This window comes from Neofelis nebulosa, chromosome 8 (assembly GCF_028018385.1).
Source record: "Neofelis nebulosa isolate mNeoNeb1 chromosome 8, mNeoNeb1.pri, whole genome shotgun sequence".
NCBI lineage: Eukaryota > Metazoa > Chordata > Mammalia > Carnivora > Felidae > Neofelis > Neofelis nebulosa.
Window position 1 is genome coordinate 14,164,682 of NC_080789.1, and position 20,723 is coordinate 14,185,404.

Here is a 20,723-nt window from a genome sequence, read left to right on the forward strand (position 1 = left end):
CTCCTGTTAATACATTCAGTTTATCAACAAAATATGCTGAATCAAGATTAGTAGCTATCTGGTACCTCCAAACTCAGGAGAAAATGAAAGAGGTAAATCTGGCATCCTTTCTAATCTGAATAAAGTGGTCTGACCTTGAATAACTTGGTCTCAGGAATCAGACACTGTGGGGTCTTGGTGGTACTGCCACTTCTTGACTTTGACCCTTGAACAAATCACCTCTTTTTTTTTTAATGTTTTATTTATTTTTGAGAGAGACAGAGTGTGAGCGGGAAAGGAGCAGAGACAGAGGGAGACACAGAATCTGAAGCAGGTTCCAGGCTCTGAGCTGTCAGCACAGAGTCCTGTGCGAGGCTCAAACTCACGGACCGCGAGATCATGACCTGAGCCGAAGTCAGACGCTCAACCGACTGAGCCACCCAGGTGCCCCTGAACAAATCACCTCTTAAGCCTTGGTTTCCTCATCTGTAATCTGGGAATGCTAATGACAGTAGCTCCCATCTAAGGTTTTTGTAATGATCAGGTGAGATAGTACATACCCAGGACTTAGCCCTGGTGTGTGGTCAGAGGCTCCTTATCATTTGATAGCACCGTTGGCCAAAATCTTAGTATTTGTGGTAATGCACAAAAGGACACTCGTCTCACAAAGAGCTCTGGGTTCAAATCCCACCAACTCCATTACTCTTCAGCTGGTGATCTTGTGCAAGATCACCACTTGCACTTTGGTTATCTTTCTCCTTCAATAAAAAGAGTTAAAAAAAAATATTTGCCTCATAGGATTAAATGAGAGACTGTCTGTGAAAGCCCTTGGCATATATTTGCCTTCAATAAATGCTTACAGATCTCAAAACCCTGACCACAGCATCTGCACATGGTATGTATTTAGGAGAGGTGAAATGATGTGGGAACAACAAAAAGAAACATCTGGGTTCAAAGCCCATTTGCACCACTTACTAGCTGTATGAACTTGGGCAAGTTACTTAGGCTTTTTGAGCCTCATCTTACTTATCTGTGAAGTGGACAATACTGTCAGGGTCACAGATTGGTGTCAGGTGTTCTGAAATAAGAGGCTCTGGAGTGCTCAGTGAGATGTAGGTCTACAACAAATGTTAGTTTCCCTTTCCTTAGGTTTTTTTTTTTTTAACCTCTATACTAGCTGTGGAATTCGCGATCTGGAATTTATAGACAACTAGAAAATTGTTTAAGTGATTAACACCCCACAGCCATCCTTCTGTATGCAGTTGCCATCAATAAAAGGATCCAGGCAAAACAGAACTGCTCCTGCTAGTGCTGGCTAGAAGCATCCTCCCAGCTGGGGCTGCAGGACCCCGGCAGGCCCCCCTCTCCCAGCCCTCTGAAAAGAAAACCCTGGCCCCTCTCGCATCTGCCACAAACACTGACCACAGAGACCTTCCCTTCAAAGCACGCACATCCCTCGGCATAGCAGGTGCATGATCCCCTCCCCTAATGCGTTGTGACAAGTGTTGCCATCCTAACAATACCCCAGAGAGCCCAAGGAGTTCCACACCCTAACGAGAGATGCTTAGCGGGACATAATAAAAAATTATAGAGCAGTACCATAAGCCGATGGAGACGGTAGGAATTCCTCCTTCCGCTTCATCCTACACATCCAATTATGATGCAGCAGGCTCACTGGTGCCTGTTGGATTGATTCTTAATTGAAGAAACATTCCGGGTGTGTTTGTAAACCTTTGAGTCAGAAGTAGGCCCTACGTGAACGCCACAATGAATTAGGGGAGCCGGCACACAGGCTCCCGTGTCCGGCTCCCTCTAGAATTCTGTTCAGAAAGAATGAATGTCGCCTGCCACAGCTATGAAACCGGCAGGTTTGCTCTCTCCCAGCACACAGGAGACGTCCCTCCCGTCCTAGCAGCACACGAGAACGGTCGATAGGAGGGATTCTGGTCACAGCATCCTTGCCACCTGGCCAGGAGAGCTTGCTCTTTTGTGTTCCTTTGACAAAGTTATTGACATACTGAATATAGCTCCAGGGAATCCTGTGGTTGATGGGTCTTCTCTGCCTTCTGTGAGTGGAGGAAGGGATGTTAGCTGAGGTGAAGGGGGCCCTGCTTTCGATCACCCAGGAGCCTGTTAGAGAGACAAATCCTTGGCCCCACCCAGACCTAGCCAACAGCAACCTCTAGAGTGGGGCCCAGGAATCTGTGTTGTAATAAACCTCCCAGGTGATCTTGAACATGCTTAAGTTTGAAAAGCATCGTTCAAGAGAGTGGAAGGTAATCCCTTCTCCATGTAACAGCCAGAGTGATCTTCTAATACAGATCTTCCTTAACGTCCAGTGGCTGGGGCTATAGCTCAGTAAACCCATCATAAGCTGAAAAGATCGTAAGTCAAACGTGCATTTAATACACCTAACCTACCACACATCCTAGCTTAACCTCGCCAACCTTAAATGTGTTCAGAACGCTTACCTTGGCCTGCAGTTGGGCAAAACCATCTCACACACAGCCTATTTTATAACAAAATGTCGGATGTATCATGCAATTTTTGGAATAGTGTACCAAAAGTGAGAAGCAGAATGGCTGTCTGGGTACAGATTGGTTGTCTGTGTATCAGTTGCTGACCCTTGTGACTATGCAGCTGACTGAGTGTCGCGGCCACGGCTGCCCAGCATCACGAGGGAGCATCACACAGCATGTTGATACCCCGGAGAGGAAATGCAAATTCTAAACCCCAAGGATGGTTTCTACTGAATGCACCATCATAAAGTTTAAAAATTGTGTTTTGTTTTTTTAAATTTTTTTTTTCAACGTTTTTTATTTATTTTTGGACAGAGAGAGACAGAGCATGAACGGGGGAGGGGCAGAGAGAGAGGGAGACACAGAATCGGAAACAGGCTCCAGGCTCCGAGCCATCAGCCCAGAGCCTGACGCGGGGCTCGAACTCACGGACCGCGAGATCGTGACCTGGCTGAAGTCGGACGCTTAACCGACTGCGCCACCCAGGCGCCCCTTGTTTTGTTTTTTAAATAATTGTTCTAAGTTTATTTATTTTGAGGAGGGGCAGAGACAGAGAGAGAATCACAAGCAGACTCCGCGTGGTCAGCACAGAGCCTGATGTCAGGCTCGAACCTACCAACCGCGAGATCATGACCTGAGCTGAAATCAAGAGTCAGACGCTTGACCGACTGAGCCACCCAGGAGCCCCAAGTTGAAAATTTGTCAAGTCAACCCATCATTAGCTGGGATCTGTCTGTACATCAGGTCACCATCTTTAAAAGTCTCTGATGATTTCTCACCACATTCAGAACAGTATTACAGCAGCCTCCGGGCCCCGTGTAACCCGACACTTGCCTACTCCCCAGCGTCTTCTGCCCTTCTGCCCCTCACTCACCCATCTTCCCTCTCTTCTTGCTTGAACATGCTATACCCAGTTGTCCCAAAGGCTGCTCCCTTTCCTTGGAAAGCTTCTCGCCCTGACTCCTCAAGGCTGGGACCTTCTCCTTACCCAAGTCTCAAATTCATGTGCCCATCAGGCCTTCCCCAGCAGCCGTCACAGTTACTCCATCCTATTTCCTGTCTTGGTTGCCTTCTTTAGCCCTTCATTCCCTCAGAATCTACTTTGGTTTGTTCTGTCTTTTCCCTCCACTGGAAAGAAGCTCCAGGAGCGCAGGAACCTTGTCTTTCTTGTTCATCGCAGGGCCCAGCACGTTCACCTGCACATTATAGATAATAAATATCTGTTGGCTGGGTGCATGTTTGAAAGGCAGAAACAGAACCTAAGGAAGAGTACAGCTGCCATATATTGAGTACCTGCTGTGTACCTTGCTTTGTGCCAGACGCCTCATAGAAGCGTAGTAAGTAGGCTTGTCCCATGGTGGTTGTCACAAAGCTAGGGCCAAGCCCCACCAGGTAAGCACGGTTTAACACCTGTGTTTGTGTCCTGTTGGAAGCAAGTCACGTGGCCATCCCAGAATCGGTGTGGGGAGTATTAGCCGAGGGTGTAGATTGAGAGAGAAGAATAACTTATAGCCCTTTGGTGATCTACAGAGGTTATCACTGTCCACGCTGTACATGTGTGGAAATGGAAGCTCAAAAGAACCATCATGACTTGCTCAGGGATACTGACACAGCTCAGAATTCCCACCCAGTTCTGACTCCAGAACCCACGGTTGCACTGCCACACCATGCATCCTGCCTTGCTCTGGTGAACCAAATTGGCTGTCTTGTAGGGAGTGAGTTCCCTATGTCAGCAGAGGCCGACTGGCATTCTAGAGTCCCTTCCAACCCAGTCTTACAGGTTTCTGACCTGGCTGTCTCCTTGCCTGCTCCCTTGATTCTAGACAGAGCACACGAGGCTTCCTGTCTCAGTAGGACTCCCTGGGTGGCCCTGGCCTCAATCTAGCCCTTCCCGCCATCTCTTTGTCCTTTCCTGAGCCTTTGTCCTCCCCTTCCAGACATGAAGCAATGGTGGAAGTGGAGAAGAGCATGGGGCAAGAGAGTCGGGACCATGGGTCCTAGCGCTAATGAGCTCTTCCATTCGCTCACTACGTGCTCGCCAAGCCAAGCCCCTCTCCGAGGCTGAGCTCTTTGATCATAAAGATGGCATAATCTAAGAAAACCTCTATGATTCTTTCCAAACTGAAAATTCCATAGTTTCAGAATGAACCTTTGTCTCTTGAACCATTCTCCATCGTCCCTGGTCCTTGCTGTGACTTTATCTTCCAGTGTAAGAGACCAAAGAGTGACTCAACACAGAACTTTGTGTGGACAAGAGCTGCACAGGGGGACCCTAAGGAACAGGTGTGGGACACGCAACCAGGAGGAGGGTCAAGAGAACGGCGGGGTCTTTGAGACAGACCCAAGACTGAGGAGGAGGAGGAGGAAGGAATGAACGCACAGAAGCTGACACCAGGGGAAGAACACATTCGTGTTTGGGGAAACAAGGAGAAGCTGCTTGGGGACATTTGTTTCAGCCTGCCAGCCATCCGCATGGAATAACCTTCTGTGTTCTGCGCACTGGAGTCTGACAGACCTGGGTGTAAATCCAGCTTCCCCACTTTGCAGCTACGTGACTTGAAAGAAGTCCCTTTGCCTCCTGAACTTCCTTACCTGTAACACAGTGGTTAGAACCTCAGCTTTAGGGGCGCCTGGGTGGCTCAGTCAGTTAAGCAGCCGACTCTTGATTTCAGCTCACATCATGATCTCACGATTCGTGAGTTCAAGCCCTGAGTCGGGCTCTGTGCCTGCTTGGGATTCTCTCTCTCTCTCTCTCTCTCTCTCTCTCTCTCATTAAATAAACCTTAAAAAAATTTTTAAAAGAATCTCAACTTTATGGAATTAGTGTGAATGTTAAAAGCCAGTAGGGGCGCCTGGGTGGCTCAGTCAGTTGAGCGGCCGACTTCGGCCCAGGTCATGATCTCACGGTCCGTGAGTTCGAGCCCCGCGTCGGGCTCTGTGCTGACAGCTCAGAGCCTGGAGCCTGTTTCGGATTCTGTGTCTCCCTCTCTCTGACCCTCCCCCATTCATGCTTTGTCTCTCTCTGTCTCAAAAATAAATAAACATTAAAAAAAACATTTAAAAAAAAAGCCAGTAACTGAAAATGTGGCCAGCACACTGGAAGCAGCAGAGAAATGGTGGAGATTTATTGTATCACAATCACATTTTCTGTAGTATCATTATGATAGACCTCAGTCTCCCACTATTGTTCAGGTCCTGCCAGAAAGCTTAGTTTTGAGGCAGGAGAGGTGGGAAAGCTTCGGGCTGGTGGCGGACCGGCAAGGAGTGGCTGGGTCATTGTTACTCTTTGTTCGCTGTACTCTTTATAGTAAAGCCCATGTGGGTGTGATGTATAGCACATCAGCAGCACCTGAGAACCTGGAGTATTTGTGTCTCTGTTCTCATGCTAAACCTTTGGCAGAGCTGGCTCCCCACGCAGAAAACTCAGAGTCAAAAACCCAGGCAGTGGGGGACTCCACCACAGGAACTGACCTCTCTTCCCAGCAGACACGCACGCCTCCCACATCGCTGTCCCTCTAGCAAGCTCTTCCTTCCACATGTTAGAAATTATTCTTGCCCTTCACTCCCCAGATCTCAAAGGATTTGTACAAACAGCTGTCCCTTCCAAATGCACGGTCCCCGCCCCGCTTCACAGATAGCGATAGTGCGGTGCACGTGGGATCATTCAAAATCCCAGGTTCTCTGAGCCCAGTGGAGAACAGGGTCTGTGGCTTAAGCCAAATGTACATTTCAGGGAAATCAGGCATTGTGGAGAATGCAGACCCTCTTTGAAAACTGGCTGTGGTCAATTTGATTAGTAAGTAAAAAGTATGAGAAATGGAGGGCATTTTATCCTAGTGAATATCTTAATCCCCCGTCATGAAAGAGGAAGCAACTCCAGGCAATGGCAATTCACAGAATTACTGAGAGGAAACTCTGAAAGTCCATCGAGAAAGCCATTGACACAAGATAGGTGTGCCTGTTTTCTTTTGTTTAGAAGCAGGGAAATGCATGGAATCTATTTCCTGGTAATTGTCCGAATAAAGTGGGCATCCGACCAGGAGACTGCTGATTATGTACCTCTTGCTGGGCAGAGAAAAAATTGAAATAGGCTATTGCTGTCTCTTAACCATAGATCCTATCTGCCAGGCACTTCTAATGCCTTTGGGGGGTAAAAAATCTTTATAGATTTCTCTTCATTTTTGTAGAATCCTCTCCATTGGAAGCACCTCTTGTTTTTTCTCTGGGCTTTCTTCTTCCCTGCCCATAATCCTTGGCTTGGTGCCTGTCATGTTGCCTCGCAAAATTGGCTCAGACCCTGAGGCAATAAGGACTCTGACAAATGAAGACAGCGTAACTCCAGGCAAACTTTTGTCCCTGGCATTCACATGTTTTTCCGTTCCCAGTATATGTTTCTTCTCACCGTCTCCGAGGCCCTGTCCCAGTACCCATCTGTACGGGTCTGGTCCACATCCAAGAATCCAAGCTGACTGGACATCTGGATTCCCCGGTTTCTCCATCAGAGAAATGATGGTCGTGCACAGGGTTGTTGAGGGAGTTTTGGAAAGGGTCTGGTGCATAGTTAATGAGTCGGTGATCATAGTTGTTATCACCCCTGTTTTAATGCTCTTTGCAACTTATGACCCCAGTTTGGCTAAATCTTCTATGGCTGGTCACTGCTTTAGCAGAGCAGTGTGGCTCTTGTACATCTTTGCTGAGAGAGGAGAGGCAACGGAATTTTGAGCTGGAAGGGGATCTTTATATCATTTAATATAATCATCCCCACCCCCTGTGGAAAGAGGAGTCTGAAAAGAGAAGGCTGATAGTAGGATATGACTCTGTCAGTATCACACCTTCAATTGGAAGCAGATAAAGACAAGAACCAGAAAGGTAAGTGTCTTTATGGCCATTTTATAGATAAAGGAACTGAGGTTTGGGGGATTTGCCCTCATTGCACCGTGATTAATGTTAGAGCAGGGATTTGGATTGGGAGCTGGTTGACCAGGTGTCTGTGGAGGTGGAGTTGCCCCCACCCCCTCAGGAGGCTGGGTGGATGGTGTGTGGACCAGGTCCCCGTGGCTCACCTTCCCTGTCTCGTCCAGGCTCCAGATGCTCGAGGCCATCTGCAAGCACTGGGAGGGACCCATCAGCCTGGCCCTCTACCTGTCGGACGCCGAGGCCCAGCAGTTCCTCCGCTACGCACAGGGCTCCGAGGTGCTCATGAGCCGCCACAATGTGGCCTACCACATCGTGTACAAGGAGGGCCAGTTCTACCCCGTGAACCTGCTGCGCAACGTGGCCATGAAGCACGTCGGCACACCCTACATGTTCCTGTCGGACATCGACTTCCTGCCCATGTACGGGCTCTATGAGTACCTCAGGTGAGGACCATGGGGACATCAGCTTGTGCAGGATGCTCCCTAGGCTCTAGTCCAACTCTTCCCTCTTAAAGATGGTCCTCTCAGGTTTGGAAGGGCCATCAGCAAGCCAGCGTCTTCATTTTCCTGACGAGCAGGCTGGAACCCCACTTTGCATATGGAAATGTTAGTGGCAGAGCTTGGTCTCAGAAACATCTCTTGTGCTCCCAGTCCAATGCTCTTTCTGTAGCTGCTATGAAAACGTGTCGTCCCTCTTCCAGTTTTGGATCAGATGGCCTTCATCTAACCATTCTAGAAAGATCACTGCCTATTCTGTAAAACAGATCAGAGTGATGGTGAAGGCTAACATTTATTGAAGTGCTTGCTGAGTGCCAAGCGCGGTTCTGAGTGCGTGACAAGTAGTTCATTCCCACCCCCTGCAGTCCCTGCGCTGGGGACTATTATTGTCTTTATTTTCCGAATGGGAGTGTGTGCAGCTGAGATCGCGAGCTGTTAGCACAAGGTTATACACCTACTGCGGGAGTTGGGGTCAGCCGGCCCGACTCCAGAGCCACGTGCTGAATTTCCATCTTGGCTGCCTCTCTGACTGTCCAGTGACCCTTTCCAGAAGCTCTGCCCATGTGGAGGGGCAGGCATCCAGCAGCTGGAGAGAGCCCTCGGCTCATGTCAGGCATAGATGGCTGTGTGGGGAATGGCATTTATTATGACATAACAACCGATCTGAACTGGAAGGGACTGTTGAATTCATATAGCCCTAAAGTCCCCATGTGAGAAAACTAAAGTCACAAGATGTAAGTGGTCAAGCCTTTTGTTTTGTTTTAATTCTTTACTGCTGGCTTTTGTCAGCACGAATTATCTCTGCTACCCAGTGAGTGTTTGCCTGGATCCAGGTACCATGAGAGGTGGTTTGCACATATGAATTATCCTGCTGGAGCCTCACATCAAACCCAAAAGGCAGGCATGGTTACCCTCCTCAGACTGTGGGCAACCGTGAGGCTCAAAGGGGCAGAGTCCCCTGCTTGCTCCAGAATTTGAACCAGTGTCTGTTAAACTCCAAGTGGGCAAGCCGCCCTGCTTCATACATGTCTGGCTGCACCCAAACCAGGTAGGATCTGAATCCTTTCTCTCCTGCTCTCTTGCCCTCCCTCCCTCTGTGTGTGTGTGTGTGTGTGTGTGTGTGTGTGTGTGTGTGTCCGTCTGCCTCTGTCTCTCAGTCTTTCTCTTACTGTCTCCATCACTTTTTTTTTTTTTTTGAAATGTTTGAGAGAGAGAGAGCACGCACAAGCTGGAGGTGGTACAGAGAGAGAATCCCAAGCAAGGCTCCCTGTTGTCAGTGCAGAGCCCGACATAGGCCTCGATCTCACGAACCGTGAACTCATGGCCTGAGCTGAAATCAAGAGTCAAATGCTTAACCGACTGAGTCACCCAGGTGCCCCTGTTGCTCCCAGTGTTAAAAAAGCCTCTTCTTCCAAAACACTTTCAACCATTTGTCCTGAAGCCAGAGCACAGGTGTGATCTAAGCTCCCTCCCCACCCTACCCTCTGGAGCAAGGGAAGGCAGCCTGTGTTCTCTGTCCACTTTTCTGAACCGGACTTCCTTCCAGGGTGATTTTGGGGTTTCATAACTTCAATCCCTCCCCTATGCACAGGAAGAGCCCCGTCCAATCTCTCTCTCTCTCCACCAGCAGGGTCTGTGACCCTGGAGCAGCATAACCCTCAGCCAGGGAGGATGGGAGGTGTCTTCCCGAAGAGCATGGGCTTTGGGGCTCCAGGAATGGATCTGTCCTCCGGCTCTGCTCCAGCTGGGCCTTGGAAGCCCAGTGTGTGGGCTCAGGGTGCCCCCGTGTGGCCAGACTGTGTTCTCAGCGCCTGAGTCGTGTAGATCTGAAGCCGCTGCAGCCTGCAGGCTCTGGGAGTCCCTCAGGAACAGACAGTGGTTGGGCCGCCCTCCACCAAGAAAAGAGAGGAATCAGGGTTAGACTGCAGGGCCCGTCCTCCCCCTGTGGAGCTATTCTGCAGGAGCACCTGAGGGGCCTCCATTCCCAGGAGTTAAGGTGAACTGGTCCTCTCTTAAGAGTGTGTGGTCTGCTCCCCACCTCCAAGCACTATTTTCTTATCTTACCTCATGGGCATAACGGTTTTAAAAACCATCACACACGAACAGATTGTTTCTATGTTGTACTCCTATGTTGTACTGATCAAAGACTCTATTAATCTCTAATCAAGACCTTACTCAATATGAGGCAAGCAGTGTTGCCCACTAATTAACATTTTCTTAACACCCAGTCACCTGAGGCTTGGTTGGCCTTTGCCACCTCGTTACAGGAAGGTGCGTGGTCCCCTCAGGGGTTTTGAAATAGTGCACATGGCTTCTACCGCTCTGCTGCTCTCTTCACAGGCCCTGTAGCAGCCCAGCGACCCTACCCTGAGTGAGAAGAAATGATCTTGTCCAATCTTTTTTTTTTTATTAACTTTTTCATTTTAATTCCAGTATAGTTAACATTCAATGATATATTAGTTTCAGGTGTACAATACAACAGTTCAGCAGTTCTGTACATGACTCAGTGCTCAACATGATAAGCATATCTTTAATCCCCATCACCTATCCCCCGTCCCCCCACCCACCTCCTCGCTGGTAACCATCAGTTTGTTCTCGATAGTTAAGAGTGTGTTTCTTGGTTTCTCTCTTTTTTTTCCTTTGCTCATTTGTTTCTTAAATTCTACATATGAGTGAGATCATATGATATTTGTCTTCTACTGACTGACTTATTTCGCTCAGCATTATATTCTCTAGCTCCATCTATGTGTAATAAATGGCAAGATTTCATTCTTTTTTATGGCTGATTAATATTCTGTTGTGGGGCATGTGTGTGTGTGTGTGTATATATATACACCATATCTTTTTTACCCATTCATCTATCTGTGGACACTTGGACTGTTTCCGTATGTCTATTGTAAATAATGCAGCTATAAACATTGGGGTGCATGTACCCTTTTGGATTAGTGTTTGTGTATTTTGGAGGTAAATAACCAGTAGTGCAATTACTGGATCGTGGGGTAGTCCTATTTTTTAACTTTTTGAGGAATGTCCACACTGTTTTCCAGAGTGGCTGCACCAGTTTGCATTCCCACCACAGTGCAAAAGGGTTCCCTTTTCTCCACATCCTCACCAACACCTGTTGTTTCCTGTGCTATTGATTTTAGCCATGCTGACAGATGTGAGGTGGTATCTCATCATGGTATTGACTTGCATTTCCCTGATGATGAGTGATGTTGAGCATCTTTTCATGTGTCTGTTGAGCATCTGGATGTCTTCTTTGGAGAAGTGTCTGTTCATGTCTTCTACCCATTTCTTAGTTGGATTATTTGGTTTTGGAGTGTTGCATTGTATTATCCAGTCTTCTCTTTAAAGTATGCATGTGGAAACTGAGAACAGGGAAGCTGTGTCTTGCCCGTCTAGAGTAAAAAGACATTGTGACTCTCCTGATTTCTTCCCCTCCATCTTGTCATTCATTTAGTGTATGAACTTTTGTAAGGTACCTACTATGTGCCCCCATGTGTGTGAGCCACACAGAGAGGAACTATGAATCCCAGCATTTACAGGCCAGCAGGAATGACCATTAAAGATGTAAATTCTTATTGTTCTGTGAGGGACTGTGCCCCCTCCCGGTGGAATTCACCCAGTCTGGGGTGGGAGGAAGGATGTCCTGAAGAAGATAGATCTAAGTGGAGGCTGAGTGGGCATTTGCTGGTAGAAGTGGCGATGTTCCAGGTAGAAGAGGCTGTCCATTCCAGAGGTGCAGGGTTGTGAGAGCCTTGATGAAGAGAACAGCAAGAGATGATGTGGCCAGAAATGTAAGCCAGAGTGGGTCCCGCAGAACTTCGTGTAAAACATGCTGAGGAGTTTGGACTCCGTGAGGGAGGAAAGCAATGGAAGATCATGGAGAGAATGGCCGGATTAGATGTTCATTTCAGGAAGATCATTCTGGTTGCTTTGTGAAGGATCTCAATCAGCAGGGCCAGAGCAAGGGGGACAAGTGAGGGGGCGATTGCATTAATTCAGGTGGGAGGCACTGAGGGCCTGACGCAGGGATCAGAAGCAGCAGGGCTTCTGATGGACCAGTGAGGGATCCTGCCGCTGAAATCAGTAACTTTCTGCAAAGGTGTCTAGACTTTGAAAGGGAAGAGGAATCTCTTCCAAGTGCTGCCACCCAAGTCTTCCTTTGCAAAGCCTTCACCCAGAAGTCCTGCCTGCTTTGGCCCACATGCTGACCACCTGTTGATCCGCTGTGCCCATTCCTTCCAGGACTGGGCAGGATATCTTGGCATTGACTTTGAGTGTTATGGTGGACAGGACGCTGGCTGAGACCCAGGAATCCTGTTCCCACTCACCCCGTGTGCCGTAGTGAACTGTGTGGCTTCCAGCAATCCTATTTTTACCAGCCTGTTTCCGCATTGTAAAATGAAGAAATGAACTTTTATCAGGAGGCAGAAATGCAGTCTTGGCCTAAAAGAGCCAAGAATGCTGAGCCCAGCCCCCACCTCTGGCTGCTGGCTTCTCTCCACCCTAATTGTGGCATGATTGCTTTGGGAATGGGGGACAGGGCTGAGGTCTTCATATTTTTCAAGAGAACCTGGAAACTTGGATTTTTGTGTTTTGATTTTTAATGTTGACAACTAATTTAAAGAACAAAAACAAAAACACTATTGAGCCCCAAATCAAATATGTCTTCAGGCTGAATAGAACTTCCCACCCCCATCCTGTGCCACCAGTTTGTGACCTCTGACCTAGGTAATTCCTAGGCACCAGAACTGGGGGGACTGGTCAGGAATATGATTCTATCAGGAGCCCCAAATAAGCACGTACTGTTCTTCTCATATGAAGATAACCATATTGGCTTGCCATCAGCTTCTGGAAAATTTTGTCCCCAGTGAACGGGATGAATGTGTTTCTGATCCAGACACTAAAAGTGGATGTACTTCGTGACCAGTATTATATCATTACTTTGGGATGAGGTTAAGAGTACTGCTTGCCATGAGAGTCGTGGACCCCAACAAGGCCGGCGGACCCTCTTTGAGACTGACTTCTTCAGCATCGATTTCCAACAAAACGCTCTCCCCAAACTCTGTTAAAACGTTAATATTAAAAATGAGGATAGTTACAATTTCTTGAGCCCTTAACATGGGCCAGCAAGCCTGCCAGCTGCCTTGTTATACGTCACCTCTCTTGTTCACACTTCTCTGTGAGGTAACGGTTATTACAGGTGACCAAACTGAGGCCCCAGTGGAGGAAGGTGGGCTTGCCTCTGTGACAGCCTGCTCACTAATGGAAGGGGCCAGACCACTCTCAGACCCCGGGACACCAGCACAGGCTGACTGGCAGCCCTCTCATTGGACCCCCCCGCCCAGACATTCGTATCGTCCTTTTGGGGGGACCTTTCCCTACACAGTCCAGCATCATGGCTCCCCTCAGCAGTTGCTTACCAACCAGCTAATATGACAGCAAAAACAAACAGACCAATTGGAAAATAATGAAATAAGTTATTCGCACGGACACAGCTGCAGAATTTCACTGAAATCTCTCCCGCGCCTCTTCGCCAGTTCCTCCTAAAGGAGCTGGTAGATGTGTGGCTTTCACTGGATCTCAGAAGTGTCAAGTGGGATTCAGCGGGGCACAGCAGACCTGCATCCGAATCCTGGTTCTTACCAGGTGTGTGATTTGGGGCAGTTTCGTCTCTCCAATCCTATGTTTTCTCAATGAATAAAGGGGCTAACGATAGCCTCGTGTGAGGGAATGGTCAGTGTACAGCACTCAGAATTGCTCACAACACTCAGAATTGGACTTCATTGCCAGGCCCCCACCCCCACCCCTCCCCACTGCAGACTGCCAGCTTTAGTGCCACCGGGTGACTTCATATAACCACCTCCACTTTTTTTCTTATAAAATGAGAAGCTGTGTAGTTATATTCACTTATTCAAAAAGATATTTAGTGAGTACCTATTATGTGCCAGGCAGTGGGCTGCATTGTGACAGTGCTGTCCCCAGAGTCATTCAGACTTGTCTTTCTTTTTCTTTTTTGTTAAGTTTATTTATTTTTGAGAGACAGAGAGAGAGAGAGAGAGAGAGAGAGAGAGAGGAGTGCACTAGTAGGGGAGGGGCAGAGAGAGAGAGGGAGACACAGAATCCGAAGCAGGTTCCAGGCTCCGAGCTGTCAGCACAGAGCCCGACGTGGGGCTCGAATTCACAAACTGTGAGATCATGACCTGAGCCAAAGTCAGACGCTTAACTGACTGAGCCACCCAGGTGCCCCCAGCCTTGCCTTTCAATTCTGAGTACCCTTTACTCAGCGTTTAGTTGACCTCCAGAAAGGTACTTAACTTTCTGTAACTTGTTTTTTTTCTTCATTTGTGAAATGGGGATCATATTATTCCTTCCCTCGTAAGGTCCTGGGAAAATTAAATATAGTAGTATTTGCACAGCACCTGGCAAAATGCCTTGGAACGTGCTTCATTCCCCGAATTGTCATGGCTGCCGCGGCCCTGCACTGTTCCAGGCGCGGGGCTATCTCGGTGGGCAGAACAGGCCCCGTAGGTTCCTGCCCTCATGGGGTTTACATTCTAGGGGCTACTCTCAACTGTCGTTGCTGTTGCTGTTCTTGTTATTGGTACAGACAGAGAAGATCCAGGAGCTCAGACTCACAACCAGGTGACCCAGTGTGGTGGACAGGGGAGGCCTCGAAAAGAGTTGGGTAGTCGGTAATGGACTCGAAGGACTAACAGGCGTAGAGGCCTGATACATCCTGGCACTTTCAAGGGCTGTTCCGGAAGGTAGAGGGAGATCCATGAGACTGGGCAAGCTTCCCGCCCCTTTCACTAATCCTGAAGAATCCTCATCTTTGTTCACTGCCTGAAACTTAAAACATCTGCTTTGCAAATGTTGCTTTTGCTTTCTAGGGGACGAACATGCCACCCTACGCGGATACTGTATTCTGACAGCGTGCAGGAATGACAGATTTCAGTTTTCTTCTGTTCTCTCCAGGATGATGTCTAACCACCTTCCCGCATCAAATTTCCCTTGGCACACATAGCTTCTCTATAAATACTTGTTGAACGAGTGCAGAAATCTGAAAAGACCAGGCCGAGGTAGCACCAAGCAAGGCCGACTGGCTGCCTTCCAAGAGCCGTGACTACGTGGCACTTCCTCGGGTTAATTCATCATTTAATCCTGCTATCTCGATGACATTTAACGTTTATTGAGCACTTACTATGTGCCAAGCACTGTTACCAGCACTCTGCCTGTATCTTCTCATTTCACCTCATCACAACTCATTTTAGAGATGAGGTGGGTTAGACTAAGAAGCATGCCCTCAGGCACAGCATTGCCAAGGGGACAACTCACTTATCTTGGGCTTATCCCAAGGGTTCTACGCTTATCCGTTTATTGCTCCCATTGCCTGATGGGCCCATCTCCACCGCCATCATCATGGCCACGCCCATCATCACGGGTTGTATTTGTCAAGTGCTATTCCATGCATTGGAGAGCTGTCTTCACCTCTACATGAGATAACCCATTTAAGCCTCACAACCGCCCCCCACCCTCTACCACACGCACAGAGAAGAGAAAGCTGTGGCACGACGGTGTAACTTGCTCGTTGTAACTTGCTCCAGAGCACAAGCTGGTGAGGGTCCAGGTAGGATGTGAATCGGGCAGCCTGCCCCAAAGCTGCCCTCCTAACTTCGGGGGTATTGACTGCCCTCCCATAACCCACAGCCAACACTTAACAAAGTGCCCTCACAGAGAAAGCGCTCCCCGAAGTTTAGCCCTGATTGCTAACAGTAAATATGGTGGCCATGGGGTAGTTAAATAGGAGTCGGTAGGGATGTTGAGAATTACGTGAGGTGGTGAATATGGAGTCCCTAGCGTGGAGCGTGGTGTTGTAACTATAGCTATTTCGTTGTTTAAAAATTTGCCCCCAAGACTCATTTTCAGCTTCTCTTTCTTCCTGACCCCTCTCTGACTGACAGGTTCTCTCTCTGGATATGTTAATGCCACCAATTTTGGAGCCACGGGATCTTGCTGGGGCCTGGGAGCCCCCTGGCTCTCCAGACCTCATCCATTATGTGTGTCTTTTACAGTCGCATTCTCTGTGGGCAGCCTGATCACCCTCATTTGCAAGTCTTTGCTGTTGTCCCCACACACCTCCTGGAAGCCTGTCTGCCAGGAGCTCATTTCCTAGGCAACTGGAATAGGGTCTGAGTCCACCCTGTTACCTGCCTCCCTGTTCAGAGAGGAAGCAGGGCTGGCTGTGTGGGGCCTGCCTCTAAGGTTATCAGCACAGTAATCAGGACAGGGGCACTCTGCTCCTGCCTTCCCCTGCCCTCAGGGAGGCTGCTGAGCCCTCAGAGATGCGGTTCAGGTGAACCTGAACCTGGTTCAGAGCCCCAACACTCTGGTTAAGGCCATGCTTACATCTAGTGCTACTGAAGCTAGGTGGTTTAAGGGGTGGGGGTGGGGGCAGCTGGAGACAGGGGCCTCTCCTAGCCTCCCTGAGACACACACACACACACACACACACACACACACACAATGGGGTTGTGGAGTGGTGGGGGTGTGGAGCTGACGGCCAAGAAAGAATTCTTGAAACGTCTTTGGTGCAAAAAAAGGTGATTTTATTAAAGCACGGGGACAGGACCCTTGGGCAGAAAGAGTTGCATTATAAGTGTGAGGGGTGACCATTTATATACTATGGAGTTGGGGCACCTGGGTGGCTCAGTCAGTTAAGCATCTGACTTCAGCTCAGGTCATGCTCTTGTGGTTTGTGAGTTCGAGCCCCACGTTGGGCTCTGTGCTGACAGCTCAGAGCCTGGAGCCTGCTTTGGATTCTGTGTCTCCCTTTCTCTCTGCCCCTCCCCTGCTCATGCTCTGTCTCTCTCCCCAGAATAAATAAACATTATTAAAAAAAAAAATTGTATACTAGGGAGTTAGGGGAGGTAAAGGCAAAAAAAAAAAAGGAAATTTCTAAATGAGCTTTCTATGCTAAAGAGGACTTCTAGGATACAGGAGGCCTTGCTATTGTCAAGTTAAAGTTGTTTTCTCTCTAGTAAGACATTAGCGTTGCAACAGGAGGGGGTTGCTGGAGAAATGTGTGACTCTGTGTTCTGTCTCAAGTATCTATCCGTGGGCTGCAGGTTATAAAGCAACTTAACTTTACCTACCATTCCCTCCTTGCCTGTTCCCCACATCACTGTGGAGGGGAGGGTGATTTGGGGGCTCCAGGAAACTAAGTCTAAGGATTTCTGGAGATTAGGCTGTTGAGAAGATTGGCTTTTTCTTGTAGTTTACTAAGACATTTGTAAACTAATGAAGACTTGGGTCCTGCAGGACTGTGATCTCCATCAGTTAACCATTTGTTTGCTTTCCTTTCCTGTGTCCTTGGGCAGCCAGGAGTGCCTGAGGAATATCACACTCATCCCACGGAGTGGGGGAGGGGCTGCGAGGTGTCAGTTTGCCTTATGCTCCCTCACCCCCCCCCGCCCTCCCCCCAACACACACACACACACACACACACACACACACACACACACACACACACACAAATGCCCTTCCTTGCCCCTCCCCGGTTGGTTACACCTGTGGCCACACTAGCCTGCTGCTTCTCACCATCTGAGCTCACTTACGGGTTTGGTTTGCACCCTGCCCACCCACTAGCTCCAGGAAGAAGCTGAAATCAGGAAAGGGTCTGAGGGTGAGCCTCAGACGTGTGCCTCAGCTTTCTCTTCGAGCAGGGACCACCCCAGCTGTGCCCACGTACTCCTGGAGAACATCACCAGAGAATGTGACCGCACAGCAGTCTGCGAAGGAACAAGGAAGGAAGGAGCGTTTTACAGGTGCCTTCTGTGTACCAGGCACTGTGCTACGTGCTCGACAAATGTTCTCCTTTTTATGGCAACCCAGTCAGTGCACAGGGCTTCCATTCCTGTTATCCAAGCGAGAGGATGAACGTGCAGAAGGTAAATGTGCCCAGAGGTCCTGTGGATTAAGGGGCAGGACCAACCACAATTTCAACCCAGTTTTGGAAACTCCATCATTTCCAAAGGATAACCTTCACAATACCGTCCTCTCCTCCATAGGACAACCATAGACGAATTCCTTCATTCTCTGTACACTTATTGAGTGCCTACTGTGTGCCAGAGCTAGATACACAGCCACGGACGAGGTGCGTCCCTGACCTCAGGCCTGGCAGAGCTGACAGGTTACACACACAGGCTGTCTGCATGCTGTGACTGCTGCCACCTCCCACCATCCCTAGCGAGCAGAACTGTCCAGAACCACCTCTCACGATCCCCGGCGAGCAGAACTGTCCAGAAGGAAGCAGTCCCCAAGAAGATGTGGGCCCATCATCCGAGGGATGCGTCAAGGCCAGCAGAGGTGGGCAGGAGAGGTGCAAGGGCAAAGCTCCTCCTGCCGGCTGTGCACAAAGCCTTAAGAGAAAGCGTGAGGCCATTCTGGGGTTTCAGAAATAGGTGCACACTCCAGCATAACTTTCCTTCCCGCCTCCCATCCCTTTTGAATATGACTTTCACCTAAGTCCCCAGGAGCCCGTAAGAGCTGCTTGGACTCCTTACAGCTCAGGTTTGATTAAACAGCATGCTCTCTGACATCGGATGCTGCCGACTGGGCCGTGCAAATGCAAGGCTCCGAGAGCTGATGAGCCTCCTCCTTCTCTCCTGGAATTTCGACACCAGCCCCAGTGCCTTCAGCCCGTGGTTCCCAGCAGTCTGTCACTGGTCAGCATTGGCCCCAGCCATTCATCGCACTGCCACAAAATACCAGCTCAGCCAATTCTGTTATGGGAGCAGAAGTTCGCACGAGCAGAGATCAAGGATTCCCCCCCCCCACCCCCACCCCTGCCCAAAGGTAGAGGGAACAAGAGATATCCAAATGGTAACCAGCACCACAAGGGCTGATGCCCAAAGCAGTTCCCTGATCAAAGCCGATGCAAGGGGGAAGCTGCTGTCCAGAAATTCTGGGATGGAGTTCTCCAGCTGAGGGCAGAGGGCGTGGTCTTAGCACCAAATGAGAGAGGAGTCGGGAAAGATGGAAATGGAGAAGTGTCAGATTTGACAATGAAGGGACACTGCTGATCGTGGCCAGATCCGGGGGCTCGATGGCAGACTCCACTTGTTTGAAGAAAGGAAATCGCCAGTGTGGGAGGCTCAGTAAGCCAGCACATCGGTGCTCACGTCTCCAGACACCGCCTGTGCTCTGGCCTCTGCCCCACCTGGCTGCTGTGAGGAAGGGTCTGCCGTGAGGATAAGCATACGGGCTGTATGTCTTATACCGGTGTCTCCCTCCTTCCCGTTCCCACTGGCTCTCCCATCAGCTGCCTTGACCCATGGACTCCAAGAGGCTCAGTGCTTCAGGTGTAAAGTCCCCACACGAACAGAGTTGGCTGAGACAGATCCCATGATTATTGATCTTTCCCAGTTATTTCTAAGCTGGTGCAGCCTTAACTAAAACAGTGATTGTCATCACCTTCACTTGATAATGATGATGTGATGATGGTGATTGCACCTGCCAGCTGGGTTATAAGGCAAATTGCTCAGCCTCTTGGAGTCTTAGTGGCTTCATCAGTAAACTGGAAATACTAGTGCCTGTGCCCTACATGGCAATGGTTCAAGAAGTGAAGCATATAAAGTGTTTAAGATGCTTGGTACTGAACATACATAAGCATTCTTTACTGCCATCTCTTGACCACCTACAATGAATGTACCGGGCATTTCTAAGAAATCCGTTTCCCCAAACCTTATGTGCTTTCTCATTTTCAGAGCTTTGCAAATATTTAGAGCCCCCTCCCCTAACCAGCTAACTCCTGCTTCCTCGAACACAGTGGTGGGAAACTCTCCGTGACTCTGCACCAGAGAGCCCTGCACTCCTGTCTTCCTCCCCCCCTGCACTTTGAGCTCTGTGTAGACAGAGGTTATATCTGTTCATTCAGCTCTGTACTCCGTTTCTATGCCTGGCTTCATAAATGTCCATTAATTAATGACTGTAGTATCTCAGTTCTGTTAATAACCAAGTCTGTGAAATGTTTATTATCAAGATAAGGAAACAAAAGCCCAGAGAGTTGAGCTAATTGCCCCGATTGTACAATTAGTGAAGGGGTAGAGTTCAGATAGGATCTCTGTCATCTAAAAGATCACACTTGGGGCGCCTGGGTGGCTCAGTCAGTTAAACGTCCGACTCTTGATCTTGCTTAGGTCATGATCTCAAAGTTCATGATTCCGAGCCCCACATCAGGCTCTGTGCTGACAGTGTAGATCCTGCTTGGGATTCTCTCTCCCCACCCCCTTCCCCTTCTTCCCTTGCAATCTCTCTCTCTCAAGATAAATAAACTTAAAAAAAATTTTTTTTTAAATAAAGATCACGCTCTTTCTTACTATTCAGCCTCCTTCAAACTGGTACCCCCCTGAGGGAGATTCAGCCCTCAAATGCATTGAATTTTAGCTGGCTCCTCCTGAAACTTCAGACTACCTGGCCACAGGGATGCCACAATGCCATGTGGCTACCACACAGCAGGAGTTGAAGAGCATCTCAGTGAGGGGTGTGGGTCCTGGTTCATCCCATCCCCTGCCCTTTCCCCCTTTTGCCTGCCCAGCACTGACACCTGATGTCCGCTATCCTCCACTGCCCTGCCTGCCCTGCGGCTGTGCCCCCCTCCCTCCCACCCAATATAGACCGAAACAGGAGATAATTCCAAAACCATTTCTTCCTGTTCAAATTTGACTGTGTTGTCTCCTTTTTAAAAATTTTTTTAAGTTGTATTTATTTTGAGAGAGAGAGAGAGAGAGAGCATGAGCAGAGGAGG

General features: G+C 48.9%; 1 protein-coding gene across 3 annotated transcripts in view; it reads left to right on the plus strand.

Annotated features, from left to right (window-relative positions):
• LARGE1 (LARGE xylosyl- and glucuronyltransferase 1) overlaps positions 1–20,723 on the plus strand; it is a 544,808-nt gene that overhangs the window by 505,690 nt on the left and 18,395 nt on the right. For all 3 annotated transcript variants that reach the window (XM_058741473.1, XM_058741472.1, XM_058741474.1), the window contains one exon: positions 7,580–7,858. In XM_058741473.1, the coding sequence (XP_058597456.1) occupies positions 7,580–7,858 (279 nt within the window). The remainder of the gene's footprint in view (positions 1–7,579; positions 7,859–20,723) is intronic.